At 29.9% G+C, this 15,638-nt stretch overlaps 4 protein-coding genes across 5 annotated transcripts; 1 reads left to right on the top strand and 3 right to left on the bottom strand.

The window, feature by feature from the left end:
• Positions 1-187: 187 nt before the first annotated feature.
• Positions 188-7,201, bottom strand: LOC130898395 (pre-mRNA-splicing factor ATP-dependent RNA helicase PRP16). Its single transcript, XM_057807668.1, has 7 exons — positions 6,086-7,201; positions 5,409-5,795; positions 4,759-5,337; positions 4,134-4,540; positions 3,524-3,827; positions 2,992-3,420; positions 188-2,758 (listed from the first exon to the last, which is right to left on the bottom strand). Exons 1-7 carry the CDS (start codon positions 7,092-7,094, stop codon positions 2,355-2,357), a joined length of 3,519 nt encoding a protein of 1,172 aa, XP_057663651.1. The 5' UTR covers positions 7,095-7,201; the 3' UTR covers positions 188-2,354.
• Positions 7,202-7,239: 38 nt separating this feature from the next.
• On the top strand, positions 7,240-7,938 carry LOC130898541 (39S ribosomal protein S18a, mitochondrial). Its single transcript, XM_057807925.1, has 3 exons — positions 7,240-7,420; positions 7,471-7,731; positions 7,782-7,938. Exons 1-3 carry the CDS (start codon positions 7,324-7,326, stop codon positions 7,889-7,891), a joined length of 468 nt encoding a protein of 155 aa, XP_057663908.1. The 5' UTR covers positions 7,240-7,323; the 3' UTR covers positions 7,892-7,938.
• LOC130898465 (dimethyladenosine transferase 2, mitochondrial) lies at positions 7,928-11,833 on the bottom strand. Its single transcript, XM_057807803.1, has 7 exons — positions 11,267-11,833; positions 11,058-11,205; positions 10,654-10,793; positions 9,988-10,134; positions 9,744-9,877; positions 9,523-9,651; positions 7,928-8,219 (listed from the first exon to the last, which is right to left on the bottom strand). Exons 1-7 carry the CDS (start codon positions 11,615-11,617, stop codon positions 8,054-8,056), a joined length of 1,215 nt encoding a protein of 404 aa, XP_057663786.1. The 5' UTR covers positions 11,618-11,833; the 3' UTR covers positions 7,928-8,053.
• A 685-nt stretch (positions 11,834-12,518) lies between these two features.
• On the bottom strand, positions 12,519-13,739 carry LOC130898530 (probable protein BRICK1-A). 2 transcript variants are annotated; one of them, XM_057807903.1, is made up of 3 exons: positions 13,548-13,739; positions 13,410-13,492; positions 12,519-13,303 (listed from the first exon to the last, which is right to left on the bottom strand). In XM_057807903.1, the coding sequence occupies exon 3, from the start codon at positions 13,244-13,246 to the stop codon at positions 12,674-12,676; it is 573 nt and encodes a 190-aa protein (XP_057663886.1). In that variant the 5' UTR covers positions 13,247-13,303; positions 13,410-13,492; positions 13,548-13,739; the 3' UTR covers positions 12,519-12,673. Both variants share the same exon structure in this region, with proteins under 2 accessions (XP_057663886.1, XP_057663896.1).
• Positions 13,740-15,638: the final 1,899 nt, after the last annotated feature.

The raw sequence follows: 15,638 nt of genomic DNA, 5'->3' as shown, positions 1-15,638 counted from the left end.
TACAAAATAGAAAGAAGACAAAGAAATTACTTTTTGGAATAAAAATTTTAACCTTTTTTCATTGTCTGATATGGCAAGTTTTCCATTCCATATACCACAGATACTGATTGTTCATCTTTTGCTGGCCGTTGTTTTTTTATATTTGGAAGAAAGTTTTTTTATCAATTGAGATTCTTGCCTTGTTATCTTTTTACTTGTGATTTTTTTATATGAAATCCATGTATTTACCCCAGCTAAGTCCTAAATGTTGAAAAATTCTTACAATAGCCATCTTGAAGACTTTGATTTGACAGTATATTATCTCTGGTATATGGCCATTATTTTTTCTTTTTCGACAAATTCAAGCTGAAAAACAGAACTTTTTTTTAGTTGGTTTAACTATGTAGTACTGTACTAATATGCTCCCTCGATGTATTTTATTACGTTGTGCAGTCTTATCTTTCGACTTGTATTCATATTTTTGTTCTCAACGTTTTTATTGGGAAAGGCGATAGGTCTGAAATACTTTGCTTCATAGGTGCTTCTGCCTAGTTTTTGTATAACATTATTTTGGATCAGATTGTCAATTTCTTTTTGTTTTATCGGGTGGCTCCCACTATTGTAATTTTTTTGCGAGAAGTTTTTTCAGTAAGAGACAGAAAAAAATTCTCAGTAGTTACATTCATTCCACATCCTATATACGATTCCACTGATATCAAATTATACAATTGGGATACAAGAATATCTTCTATCGTTTCTTGCTAATTAAGAAAATCTCTTTATTATATATTTGCTTCTTACATTGGACACTATCCAGGATTTGATACTAAATTTGTTCGGTTAATTTGGTATGTGTTGTAGGAATCTACATCTTCCTTATGTTGGATATAATTAATCATCAATAAAATCATTTCAAATTTGTGGAAAAATTCTTGCAAATCAAACCAAAAACATAAAGAAATTTCTTGTGTGTGTGTGTGTGTTGTCTTAGTGTGAATAGTCTGATATTCAGATATAACCAATGGTTCTACAAATTCTAACTTGATTGGTCATGGTAAGAATAGTGTTAACTTATCTAACCTTTCATATTAAATGTACACTATGATCAATTCTTACCAGTTACAATTTGTAAATGACTTGCAGATGTTCAGTCACAAACATCTGGTCTGTATAATAATAAATAAATAAAAAATATAAAGTTACAATTGTAAAAAATGAATTCTTAAAATAATGATATAATTCTAAATGGTATTTATACCATTTTCTACTGTTTATTTTTTGATCTTGTCAACATGTTTATTTCACTTATCTAATCTTTCTAAATGCTTATTGTTAAACACATGACTTTCTGAACATTATTGTGCATATAAAAGTTAACATTTACTGATTCACATCTTAAATTCCTGGAATTAAAATGACCAGAAACGGCTATAATAGACAGATATATTTTTAATTGTGTTTTCAATGTTTAACAATAACCAAGTTCGTAGTTTTTGCAGAAAAAATAACAGATATTATCTTGTTGCCTTGTACACTCTCCAATTTCTCAAAAAAATTTATAAAAAATTCTGTTGTTATGAAGCGACCGATTTTTTTTATTAAATGAAATATTTGACACTTTGAATGATTTGGATATTGATGTTGTTCCTCTCATTCACTCATTCAACTATAAACTGGATCTTATTGTTTTTGATTTTTGTATGCACCTATTAATTAGGAGTGGGATATGTTATTGTTGGTTGTTCTTGGTGAAATGACAAAATAGAATTAGTGTTATGGCAGTGTAGAAAACACATACTGAAAAAATATAAGCTACAAAAATTATATAAAAAAAATTTATAATTTTGATGGAGCTAGGTATATTTTTCAAAGATTGAAGAATTTATTAGGTAATGGAAAGTCACATAAAATAGATGAAATCAAATTAGCAACAATAAAAGAAATATCTAATGTTATTGCACCACTAGAGTTCTTCATGGTTTGCAATAATTATTACTTTTATTATAACAAAGTTTTAATTTTTGTCTTTGGATGAATGCAGAGAAGTACCTCAATTAATTTGTATATATTGTTAAATGGTAAAATCGATTCCATGAAGTTAGTTTTTTGGAAACAATCTAATATCAAGAGAAAATCTAATTTTTTGCGCTCGGATAAAAATCATTTTCTCTAGCGTTTTGAAATTGGACTCTCACTTTTGATGTTTAATCAACTATTTTACGATGTTGATTATCGTCAATGAGTGGAACATAATTTTCCAATTGTCTTATCAATGAATGTGCCAAACTATCAGACTTTTCACATCAGAAGTGTGTTGCATTATCTTCTCTGTATAATTTTTTTTCTAGTTGACAAGATATAGTCTTATTTATATGTTACAGCCCAAATCTGGAAGGTGTTCGTCTCGGTGTGGTCCCTGCAGAAATAATTTCTTGTCCTTTGTTCATTGCAGCAACTTTTTTTTCTGCGGCTTCCTTTCTCGCTTTCATTTCTTCTTGTGCCATCTGCATTTGACTCTCCATTTCCAATAGATGTTCAGCTGCTTGTTTTTTCTTTGCTCGTCCCGATTTACCAGTTTCTTTTAGGGAAAAGAACATTGGACCTAATTCAGCTAACCAATGTCCATCTACAGCTGTAACACATTGCATATATTCTCTAGCAGTCATCACTAATTCGTGATACACTACATAGTCGGGAGTATTGCCGAGTCCAAATAATGCCGATGTTGGATGTAAATGGCAAGGCATGCCTGTTCTACAGTTTACATATTCACCAATTCCTAAAAAAAGACAATAATCAATAGTAAATGAATTCAATTTCAATTAGTGAAATGTTAAAACATAAAGTGTAATCGGTTGCTTAAATCCTGACACTTTCTATCAAAACCAAATATCTATTCAATCATGGGGGCAAAATAATAAGTCAAAAATTATAGTTCACTGTGAATCTGCTCTAATCAAAATAAAACTACGTGGATAATCAATATTTTGATTATTTTATCAATTATCTTACCTTTCAATCTAGCAGCTTGATGGAAATAAGCAGAGCAAATGCATTTTCTGACAATGTCCCAATCACTTCCGCATGATTGAATTTCCAATTTCTGTTGGATGACAATATCTTTCAACTGTTGTCTCACTTCTCTTACTTTCCGCATAGCTTTAACATGAATAAAATGTTCATTACACCAATGAGAAGAATAGTTGTTTTGCTTCCATTGGTTATATACATTGAGAAATGTTAGATGATCACTTTCAGGTACCTGAAATTTTTCTCGCACAGCATCTGCTTCTTCTTCTCTCCCTTTTGGACGATAGAAAATCGACGGAACCGATAACATCGAAACTACTATAAGAATTTCTGCTGTACAGCCCATTTGAGATGAGACTATCAGCATTTGACATTGTGGAGGATCTAAAGGGAATTCTGCCATTTGTCTACCTAAGAATTTTATCTCAATGAATCCATTTTTTCAAATGATAATTTATAAAATTTTCAGATTCTTATAAATCTGTTGTTTAAAATAAAATAATAAGTAAAATACCTAATTTCGTCAAAACGCCAGTATGATCTAAAGCTCCTAATATCCACAACTGATATAATGAATTCAAAATATTGTCTTGAGGGGGAGGATCCATAAAGTGAAACTGTAACAAATCTTGTACACCAAGTGATTTTAATAACAACACTGTATTTGCGAGATTTGTTCTTTGAATTTCAGGTACTGTAGTTATCAGTAGTTCATCTTTGTACTGCCTTTCAGTGTATAGCCTGAAAGCTTGACCTGGGCCAGTACGACCTGCCCTTCCTGAACGTTGATTAGCATTTGCTTGACTAATAGGATAAATCTAAAAATATATATTTATACATAAATTCATTTTTTTTAGATGGGGTGGGTATGATATGAAGCTTTTGCTTAATTAATATTTCTCGGTTACTCAATTTCTGTGAAAGCATAATTATTTAATAATGTCAAACTAAGTATTCACTGGCCAATCAATTAATTTTGCAAAATCTTGCTGAGCTAAATAATGAACCAATTATAGATTTCCTATAAACATTGTTTTTACACCTAGTATATATAAATATCTCTCTGGTTTATAAAGATTATTCTCATGATAAGTAAATATAACTATTAGCCATTCAGCACTCACCTGCAAAGCATCCATACCAATTCGAGGATTATAAACTTTCAATTTACAATAACCAGAATCAATAACAAAAATAATTCCATCAACAGTTAAAGATGTTTCAGCTATATTTGTAGCAACTACACATTTTCTTATACCTTCAGGAGATTTCTGAAATATTTTAGCTTGAAGATCTGACGGTAACTGAGAATAAATTGGTAGAATGGACAATTCTGGAGCGTTATCTATTTCTTTTAGTCTTTCCGCTAAAACTTCGCAAGTTACTTCAATATCTTCTTGACCTGGCATAAAGATGAGAATGTCACCTGATGGTGGCTGAAGATGAATTTGCAAAGCTTGTTTTACTGCTGCATCTACATAATCTTCTACAGGATTTTTGCTGAACAATGTTTCTACAGGAAATGTTCGACCTGCAAATTTGAATAAAGGATTAATGAAATGTTTGTATTTCTAGAAAAGACAAAACCCACTTACTTTAACAGTTGATAAAAATATTTGATACTATTCTCAAACTGCACCAAATGTTATTATGTGGAGCTACTGATTCACACAAAATTTTGGAAAAATATATTTTGCTAATATAATTGTTCAATTTAGTTTAGTTATATATCAAGATATGAATACACACCTGGTATTGTAAAAGTAGGTACATTTCCAAAAAACAATGAAAATTTGCTGCTATCCATAGTAGCAGAAGTAACAATCAATTTAAGATCATGACGTCTGGCAACAATTTCTCTTAACAAACCAAAAAGTACATCAGTACTTAAGGATCGTTCGTGAGCTTCATCCATAATGATAGCACTATAATGATCCAAATCTGATTCACGTAAACTTTCTCTGAGAAGTATACCATCAGTCATATATTTTATGACAGTTTTCTCAGAAGTGCAGTCTTCAAATCTAATAGCATAACCCACTTCTTCTCCTAACTGAGTTCCCATTTCATCACTTACTCTTTTAGCCACTGACATAGCTGCAACTCTTCGAGGCTGTGTACATCCTATCATACCATATTTACTATATCCTTCTTCATGTAAGTACTGAGTTAGTTGTGTAGTTTTTCCACTTCCTGTTTCTCCCACTATAATTACTACAGAATTCTCTCTAATTATGTTTAATAATTCTTGTCTAACAGCAAAAGCAGGTAAATATCTTCTCTGTTCAGATATAGTTTTTTTCCTAGAAAAATCACTACTAGCCGTACCTATGAAAATTTGAAAAAAAAAGGTATAAAACTCAAATTACAAGCCTAGTCTAATTTATATATTGTTTTACCTGTATCTTTCATATGTTCAGCAAATTTGTGATCAGTCTTGTAATCTGTACTATCATCTTCTTTATTATATTTTTTATCTTCTTCATCCTCGGTTTTCTTTATACCCATTATGTTACCAAACTTAGTCCCTCCCAATTCCCAATGCTTCTTTTGTGCTTTTCTTCTTTCCTTCTGTTCTCTGTAAACCCTGACAAGATGTGAACCTTTTCTAGCAACCAATGCCATATCTGATGTAGGGTCTCGAACAGGGATAACAGGTTCAGGTTGTTTTGTAAATACTATCCTACCATCAAGAAAAGGAGGCACTATGTTATGAACTAGCAGATGAACTCTGTCTATTGATTCTTCGTCAAAGTCTTCATTGAGGTCTACTGACTGCACAACACCTGAAAATCCACAGTTGAGAAATGAAAGCAAAAGCAAAATATGAACATTTTCATTACAATATACCTAAAAAAATGCAAGTTATCCTTTATATATCAACAAAATAGTTCTAATAATTGAATTGATGAAATAATTGCCTATTGGTAACAGCAGCAATGACAGTCTTGAAGTGATACAGCTATTTGATTTCCAATCAAGTTGCACTGCTCATCATCTTGTTTAATATGCGAAAACACTAATAATAATCTCTTAGATTATATATTAAGTATAAAAATAATAAAATCATACAAACCTGATGTAAGCATTCTATTTCTCTCCCATAATTCATTATCTTTATTTATTTGCCTCTGCTGTGCAGAAAGCCTTTTCTTTTTCCTCTGTTCTAACTGTTCTTCTTTTTTCCTGGTATATTCATCACTCACACTTGAAAATGGATTATTTTCATTATCATATCCTTCATCCATGTTATACCATTCTCTGTCTAATCTTCTTTGTTCTTCCTCCCAGTTTTTTCTATCTACTGTATTATCCCATTTGACCTTTTCTCTTTCACCTTCCTTGGGAGTGGCTCCAGTTTTTTTCCTGTCTTTGGCCCAAGCATTATATTTGTGTGCTGGTGTTGGTCTGGGAGTATCATTATCATACCTATAATATTTCTCTTCTCTGTTATATTTACTACTTCTTTCTGACCAATCTCCATTTTTAGACTTATGAATTGAAGGTGTGGGAAAATCCCAAGATGATATCCTGGCAGCAGGAGCATCATCTTCATCCCACGAAGTTATTGATGTGCTATCCTTGATGTAACCATTGGGTGTTTTCGGTTCATCTTTAAATCTAGGTGTTTTGCTCACATTAGAATATTCACTCCAATCACGTTTCTCTGAACTGTCTTTATGTATATTTTCCTCATTCAAATCTTTTTTGTTTTTGGTAGTCGCATATACCCCTTTAGATTGATTAATAGAAATTCGTTCTTTCAATCGTTTTCGGGCTTCTTTGCTGATACCTCCAGTATAAGTTGGGGTTTCTGCTTGAGGTTCTCTAAATTTGCGTCTAATTCCGTGTTTGTCAAATTTTTCTTTAACAATGTATTCTTCTTCATTATTGTCACTTCCATTGATATCGAATGATATTTTATTTGCTGCTTCTCTTTCTCTTTTCTTTTGAGCGGCCAATTTATCTAAACCAAATAATGATACTTGAGGGACTTTGAAAACGTGAAGTTTTTTCTTTGTAATTAAACCACCTCTTACCAAAGAACTACCTTCCAATCGATGTAAATTTTTTTCAGGATCCATTTCGTTATTATTTATAAACTTATTATTTGAACCATTGTAAATTTAAACTATAATTTTAATTCCAAAAAAAGATAGATAGGTTATGTAAATGTCAAAATACTACAATTGACGTTACTTTATTCTTCTGTACCTGTCATTAATCACTAGCCTTTTCGTAGGAATAGTCATTTTTATACTAAATGAAGAAACTGGAAGAATCTGGTAACCTTAATTAATCGAAATAAAAATTATGAATTTTTTATTAAGAAGTATAAAAAATGTTTCCTACGATATAAATTTCCAATTAAAGAAATTTAGTATATTTCCCAGTCGAAGATTAAAAGAGAGTAAGTCTTAAAAATACATCTTCAATTATTTTCAAGTTAAATATTTGTAGTTCAGGAAGTTCAAAATGGGAAAGAAGTAGTTATATCTGCTCGTTATATACCATCAGGCAGAGAACAGTATCTACTGAAAAATCAACATCCAAGTGCATGTGCCGTTTGTGCTTCAGGCTTGGACATCAAGCACACTGATGTATTAATTTTAAGTCAATTTGTTCGATCAGATGGTTGTATGTTGCCCAAACGGATAACAGGACTATGCTCACGATCACAAAAACGTATTGCCACTCTTGTAGCTATGGCTCAAAAATCCGGTAGGTACAATATATGTTGGAACTTTTTCATGTTTTCACAATGTTTTTAGGTTTAATGCCAAATTTGACTCCTTCCAATTGCAACAAGGATCCTAAGAAGAGATACAAATGGAAAAGTTGTAATAAATATTTTGATGAAAGTACTATTAAAATCAAGTAAACTTATTGTACTTTAGTTGAATAAAAACCAGTGCTGTTCATATAAAATTATTTATTATAAAAAAATCTTTAGATACGCAATTATCTGTTCTCAGGTTCACATTATTTGAGGTTCAGTAATTACATTCATATTTTATCTCTCTCTCCATTTGTGTCTAAGCATTCAGTCAAATTCATCTTGTAAATTAAGTTTTTCAACGTCTCTAGATATACTTTTTTCCAATGTAGCATCTGCCAAGCTCGTTTCTACAGATTCACTTTTAACTAATTCATTTTCAATCATCCCAGTAAAAGGGCTACCTAAGTATGAATTATTGTTGATTACTTCCCTAAAAAATTAAATTATTTGATAACAGAACTTTCAATTTGTCTCACTGCTCAAAAAGCAATTCCTCAATATGATTTCATAAGCAGATCTTGAACCATTAAGTTAATTAATATGTGAGTGAAATAATAAAACAATAATACATTTCAGATCATATATATTGGAAAAGCTTACAGAACAGGAATGTTGATGAAAATTTTTTGGAAATTATCTTGTTTACAATAAATATAAAGTTGAAAATGTTTTTAATAATCAAATTTTCAACACTTGTCTGCAAGACCATCCTATTAATATTTAAGTTTAAGCTTATTATTTATTAACTTCATGAATTATGAAGTATAAAATATGCCCAGGACATCTTACATCAACCAAAAGTTATAAGTGAGGTAGCATTTGAAACAAAGAAAACCCATTCTTAAATAATGATTAACCATGGGACATGCCCTAGGACGTCGCAACAAAAAAGTTTGCTTTGAGAAAAACTTCACCTCAATTATAAACTGTAAAAGCAAGTGGGATCAAAACACCATACAAGAAATGAACAGAAATGCCATTAAACAGTATAGGAATAGGAGGCAGAGGTTCTTCTGGGAAACTATAACCAGAGAAGATCTGCTGAACAACCTAAGTAAGAACAATCTACTAATACTAATAGAAGTCCTATCGGGGCACTGTCGCCCTAACAAACACATGAAGATGCTAGATTTAGCAGATAATGAGGCATGCAGATTTTGTTGTATAGAGGACGAAACCTCTATCCACATTCTCTCGAGTGTGAAACACTAAGGAACACAGGGTTCTCCAATGCAGTGGCAATAGTGAGATGCACAGATCTTTTGGGTCGCAGTTTATATGATACCCCAAAATCCATACATACATAGCATTTGAAAGGGTCCCAGTGGAAGTTACAAAAACTATAAGCAATCTTTAGCAGCGATAGATATTGACTGAAAATCCGCATTAATAAAAAAATAAAAATGATAATTGAATAAAATAAAATCACACCAAATAAATTTTAGGTAAATAGAAGGAAAATTATAACATAAGTATTAAAAATAAGAATAAAATATTTTTGACATGAAACATGAGCAACAATAGGATAGAAAAATAGAATCAGATAACAAAAAATATATACCTAAGGAAAGACTAAAATGTTTCTACACATGTATTCAATATATTAATTTATACTATAATAAAGTGTTATTTAAACTAACTTAATTAATCTTACTATGTACCTTACAATGAATTGATTACTGATAATAAATTAAATTTGAACTGCTTTCTATATAGAAATAATTATAACTCACTTAAATATCGCTGAAATCTGAGAAGGAGTTAAATCCCGAAATTTTGTAAATATATTGATCTCCCTATTATAATCTTCATGTTTTTGGCTGGGTACTAATACATTTAATCCACTGCTTGGAACCCATTTTCTAAAAAAAAGTCCGATTTGAAGTAATAAGTCAATTGTTTCAAAATATTTTTATATAAAATTGATAACAGTTTAATAAATATATTGTCTTACTCTACTGTTGGTAAAACTAGATTATTTCCTGTACCATATAACTGCTTTATGAAATAGTATAAGGGTAAAATTTGGTCCATTGTAACAGGAAGCTGTTTTTTAAAATTAATTTTAACAAACATAAGCTCTTTTATCTAGAAAAAATCAAATATGGTCATCAATTATTTTAAAGTAAAACAACTATTTTAAACGGATGGAACAAACATTTTATTACAGGTTTATTAAAAATGTGAAATATATTTACTTCTTTCCTTTTTCCTCTAGATCTCTCCCATGGTAAAAAAATATTTCGTGGAAATGTTTCCAGTTTTTCCAAATCAAATAAAAGTTGGAATAAGATACTTATATATTGATATTTTCTCAAATTTTCTTTAGGTGTTGCTGTAAAAACCTACAATTCAAACTATAGTACAAAACACTAAGTATACAGTCAAATATTTGGTTGATAGTCGGTTTTTAAATTGCATTGTGCTAAGGACAAACAAATATAAAACTATGTTATGCAATTGAATTGTGAAATATAGTTCCACTTCTAATACTGCATCATCTATATACTAGTTTTGGGGAAATTTCACACACAATTTTATTAGAAAATCTTTCCATTATCTACCAAAGTAGACGAGAATAAGGAATCACAGAAAATCAGGGATAGCCTAGCTGTGTTTACAGCTGCCATATGAAGATAATGGAAGAGGGAGGTTACTGTTCAAGTTGTTGGAATCACTGCATATTATCAGTGTTCAATTTTTTTCACCAAAATACCTATAAATTTTATTTAACAATTATTTTGCTCAAGTGTTAAAAAGGGACATATTTGATACATGTTTGTTACAGGTAAAAAATGTATAAATATTTCAAATGAAGTGAATTGGTAATTTTAAAAAGCTGTTGTATCAACATATAAACTTACATAGTAATCATGTGGTTTAATGATTCCAAATATTTGTATTCTGCCATGTAATGCAAGACCTGTTTGAAGAGCCAAAGACTTGATTAGATATCTTATAAAGTTTGTATTTGGAAGAGTTCCTACTATTGTCATGACTGGATCTAAAAATAATATGAATATGATATTTTATACTGAATGAGCAATACATTTCAACTATTTGAGTGTTCTACCAAATTTCTACTGATATACATAATTGTTCACATATTTTATTTTTAGTTAGTGTTTTAGGAAAATATAAACCTCATTGTTAGTACTATCAAATTGTAGAAATAATGATTACAATTATTCATATTTTGATTGTTTTATTATTCATTCATGAACAAATTCACAATTGTGACAATCTAAAAATCATAAATTTAACATACCATCTATCCAAGCCTTTTTAGGCACATTTTTTAATAGTGATTCCACTCTGTTAACACCATCTTGTTTATCTAAATAAGCAAATCGTCCTAAATGAAATATATTTTTGATAAATAATTCCACCCTGCCAGGGAATGCAGCATCAAATTTCTACGATAATTTATACTATATTTAAAGGCAAATTACTCATTAAACTGATTTCATAACATACTTTTAAATCAACTCTAAAATCCGGGCAAGATTCATACATTCTTACTCGTTTGACGCTTCTTTCTAACAATTCTGTTGTGATCAGGCCTAAACCGGCATTGGTTTCTGCAATAATTTGGTCTTCACTAATTGAAGGAATAACGTGATCGGCAATAAGTTTCGCAGTTTTTGTGCAAATTAAATACAGGTACTCATTTGATATTTTGGAAGAAATATTTAGGTACTGAGACGGAATATATTTTTTTATTTGTTTTAAATGAGGATGTTGGTTCAAGAAATTGTCTATAGCCTTCGAGTACCGCCTAATAATACTGCTCTTTAAAAAATTCTGGAAGTTTTTGTTTTTCAACATATTCCAAAATAATTCTAACCTCACAATATTGTTTATGTAATTATTTTCTCGGGGGACAGTTATTTATTGGTCATCAACCACCTAGAATTATTTACATAAAAAAACTTTTCCAATTTTGTCAATCTTATAATATAAATCAATACATTGAATGTAGTGGTGAAAAAATCACTGCTTAAACAGATGCAAAATGTCTACTTATTTATAATATTTTCAGGTCATTTGAATAGGACTCATCTGCGTCTGTTAGTTTCCCTTGTAAGTGTTACAAGACCACAATGGCCAAAAAGAAGATTTTATTATATTTTAATTTGCTTATTCATAATTTTGAGAATGGGATCTCAAAACTTTTAGGCGAGGTTATAAATAAAAAAAGGTTAATAGAAAATCTTTACATAAATTAGATTGAAAACTAAGCGATCAAAACAGTTTGGCACATTTTTTTAAAAAAAGGTTCCTTTTAAATGGTTGTATCTAAATTATTTTTCAGTTTTAGGTGAAATTGCATGTAAAGACATACCCTTATTTTTCACATACAATTGATTCTAGAAATTAACATACCTACTTAATCACCTTGTATAAAATAATGATAATTAGGTAAAAGACAGGAATTGGTGGATAGGTATTACTACAATTGGGACTAAGCATCTAAACCTCAATTTATTGATGGAAATATTTTCAAAAATTTATTTATGTACCTTCATTCAAAGAGCTACCATTTAGCTTTGCTTATATTTTACTTCTTGGAATTTGATGTGTCCTTCGATTGTGTAAAATAGCCCCACTCCAGCATATAGCATGAAAAAAAGTGTTGTAGTAGACTTTCCATTAAAAATTCAATTACAATGCTTTCATTTAAGTTTTGAAATCATTTTTCAATATTATCAAATATAAAAAAATCACATTTATACTTTGATAAATATATTTATATAATAAAAATTACAGTACATTACTACAATTTTATCCAATTTACAATAGAATATTTCTGTTATAGTTAAAATAAGGAGAAAATCTGTTCTCTCTTTAAAATAAATAAGGAGTCAAAAATTGAATTTATTACTAAGTACAATCTAATTTACAATTGGGTAAACTACTTTTTAATTTTTCAATAGTTTCATCCAATTTTTGAACAGACTGCAATTCACATAAATTCAAACTTGATAAGTGTTTTAAACCAGCTAAACTTGAAACTCCTTTATCAGTTACACTTGGGCAACAACTGACTTTTAGTTTTTTTAATGAACTTTTCAAATAATGTAATGATACTAAGGCTTCATCATTAACATAAAAGCATTTGTGAAAAATTAAAGTATCAATATATTTACAACCCTTGAAATGTTCAAAACCACAATGCATAATATTTGTATGGGAAGCATCTACTTCTTTCAACTTAACAATTGTTTCTTCGGGAGGTAGCTCATTATAGTCACTAGAATATTCTGTGAAATTCATAAATTTTACACTACCACCATTCCTTAAAATCCATTCTGCACATGTTCTATCAGGTCCAAGTTTTTTAATACGATCAATATCCAAAGCATTAAATTGTAAATTAATCCAATAAAAAAGACTTCTACTTTGCTGTAAAATTACTGGTGATAAACACCTTGAAAAGGGAGAGCTAATGGACATAGTAATGTACTTAAATTAAACCAGCTGGTCTCATGTAAGTGTTTCACCTTTTGTTACCTAAAAAAACAAATTTAATATCAGAGATAAATTCTCTCAACTAACATTTTTCTATCATTTATAAAGGCATTATGCAATTTCCAAGTTATATAACTAAAATACTTACACAAGCCTCCAAATAGTCAATTTTTCTTTCGAGGATGGTGAGTTTTTCGTTTAAGCCAGCTAGTTTTGATCGACAAGACAAATCTGTGAAATTTATAATTGTTGCTAAATATCATTTGTTAATGTAATACAAACTTACCAAACGAATTTAAAAAATCTGTGATTTTCTTTATACTTATAGTAATTATTTCTATATATTCTCTGTTTACCCAGTCCTGTTGAATTTGTTTTTGAACAGCTTCTCCTCTATTGGAGGATGCCATTTTTATTTATACATAATGCTGGAACTCTGAAGTTTGAAGTTTACTTCTTCTTTTTTATAATTGATTTTGGTCTTGTAATTGAAGTATCTAAAATATTTTTCATTTTGTAGATTACATAAATGTCACTTTTACGAAGGATTAAGTGAGCAATGAATTTTGGAGAGTAGTGGAGAAATCCATTAAAAGCGTTCGAGATATGGTGGACAATTTGTAGTGGTAAAATAATCGATTACGCAGGGGACACACGGTCCGGACTAACGACCGGTCCGGGTATTGTCCAGATCCGGCAAAAGTGGAAGTACATTTAGAGGCATGAGTAATGACATGCTATGTTGTCGGGGAGCAAAGATGTACGGGTGTTCACCCGGGCATTCTCTACACGCACAGACTGGAGTTTTCTCGAAAGACAGGTAGTGAGTCATTGTACTAAATTAAAGTGAACACACCCGGCGCGTATCCAATACTTCAGTCTCTCTTCAATCTTCAAAAAGTGTGGTTCAAAACAAATTGTGTTATTTGGTGTATCCTTGTGCTTATTCAAGACATCTACGAATCTAGATGTACATTTATTAGTGAGTCTTGTACAAAAAGACCTGAATTTGGGGACAGAACATTAGATATTTATAAGGACAACAACAGAACCAGAAATAATTGGAGAATGGTTTACAAAATAGTTTCTCATGTTGGTATTTTGTCTTTGAATGAATGCACTATATAGTTGACATGTTTCTAAAATAGGATGGAACCAAATACGTCTGAAGCTTTTCCTCTCTTCGGTAGCGAAGTAAACCATATTTGCAAAAAGATTGTTGGACTATTTATATAAAATTAAAACCTAGCACAATCCGACACTTAAAATTTCTCCCGGATCTAGGCAAAACCTGGACCAGACGTTAGACCGGAGTACATGGCGTTAGTTATATAATCACCAAATTATTTATGTGTATCGAATTGATTATACTGTCATCATAACAAAGCACCATTTCCATATGAAATAATTTTTAGTAGTAGTGATGATAAATAATACTCAAAACCTTAACTTCGTTAAAATATATTGAATAAACATAAATAAATAAATTAATAAATATAATAAATAAATAAATTTTTCAGTTGATTTCCTTATGTAGGTATCACTTTTTCACATTTTGGATATAATCTCGTACACTCTTCTACCCTCTTAATGGCTATATTCGTTCTGTATTTTTTATAGGAGTCGTCTCTAAACAATAAGCAAACAATATGACATTATTAATTAGTTTATATGGTAGACAGCTGAATAATTTTGATTATATATGTTATTGATTATTACGAAATATTGATGACATAAATATAATGGTTATAAGATCTATAATAGAAAGACTGGAAAGATAGAGTGCAATCTATAACATATTTTTGGAACATTAAATAAAAAGCTTCATTTTTATCGAATATGTTCTACACTGAGATTAATATCTTTTTGAAAATCTTCAAGATATAAATCATATAATACTCTCAGATCAGAATAATTAGATAAAAGATCTTAGATAGGGAAAATATGAACTGTAACTTCTGAATTAAGAATATAGAGAATGTCAAGAAAAAGGAGCAGTATCATAATTTCTACCTTACTATTTTTTAAATTGTTCAAAAAATAAAATATATTAAGTGTTAATTTTAAAAATAATAAACTTTCTTGTTCTAGACTCCAAGGAGATTAAAAAAGGAAAACTAAATGTATTCAAATAAATATGAGATAGTTAACTTATTAATTAATTCTATTAGCATTGCTGCTCATTCATAACAAATAACTTACATGAACAAATTAAATATTTTTTCCAATATAATACTTTGCTTTGCATTAAAATCTGCTTCACACACAAACTTCATTTTACAGGGTTGTGTGTTCAAGTTCATTTCTTCGAATACCATCTCTGTTAAATTTGATCTGCAACAATATCAACTTAGTAATAATTTTTTCAACATGTACT

The sequence above is a fragment of the Diorhabda carinulata genome, chromosome 1 (genome assembly GCF_026250575.1).
Source record: "Diorhabda carinulata isolate Delta chromosome 1, icDioCari1.1, whole genome shotgun sequence".
Classification (NCBI taxonomy): Eukaryota; Metazoa; Arthropoda; class Insecta; order Coleoptera; family Chrysomelidae; genus Diorhabda; species Diorhabda carinulata.
Note: the sequence above shows the minus strand (reverse complement) of the source record. Positions and strands in the feature narration are given on the sequence as shown.

What these genes read in the sequence shown, in the direction of transcription:
- LOC130898395 (XM_057807668.1), bottom strand. Translation starts at nt 7,094, where the DNA reads ATGGATCCTGAAAAAAATTTACATCGATTGGAAGGTAGTTCTTTGGTA. An exon ending in ACCTACTTTTACAATACCAG is followed by an intron (nt 4,541 to 4,758) that starts GTGTGTATTCAT and finishes TCAAATTTGCAG; the next exon opens with GTCGAACATTTCCTGTAGAA. An exon ending in TCAAGCTGCTAGATTGAAAG is followed by an intron (nt 2,759 to 2,991) that starts GTAAGATAATTG and finishes GTCTTTTTTTAG; the next exon opens with GAATTGGTGAATATGTAAAC.
- LOC130898541 (XM_057807925.1), top strand. Translation starts at nt 7,324, where the DNA reads ATGAATTTTTTATTAAGAAGTATAAAAAATGTTTCCTACGATATAAAT. An exon ending in CAGTCGAAGATTAAAAGAGA is followed by an intron (nt 7,421 to 7,470) that starts GTAAGTCTTAAA and finishes AAATATTTGTAG; the next exon opens with TTCAGGAAGTTCAAAATGGG. An exon ending in AGCTATGGCTCAAAAATCCG is followed by an intron (nt 7,732 to 7,781) that starts GTAGGTACAATA and finishes CAATGTTTTTAG; the next exon opens with GTTTAATGCCAAATTTGACT.
- LOC130898465 (XM_057807803.1), bottom strand. Translation starts at nt 11,617, where the DNA reads ATGTTGAAAAACAAAAACTTCCAGAATTTTTTAAAGAGCAGTATTATT. An exon ending in TAAAAAGGCTTGGATAGATG is followed by an intron (nt 10,794 to 11,057) that starts GTATGTTAAATT and finishes TATTATTTTTAG; the next exon opens with ATCCAGTCATGACAATAGTA. An exon ending in TTAAACCACATGATTACTAT is followed by an intron (nt 10,135 to 10,653) that starts GTAAGTTTATAT and finishes TTTGAATTGTAG; the next exon opens with GTTTTTACAGCAACACCTAA.
- LOC130898530 (XM_057807903.1), bottom strand. Translation starts at nt 13,246, where the DNA reads ATGTCCATTAGCTCTCCCTTTTCAAGGTGTTTATCACCAGTAATTTTA.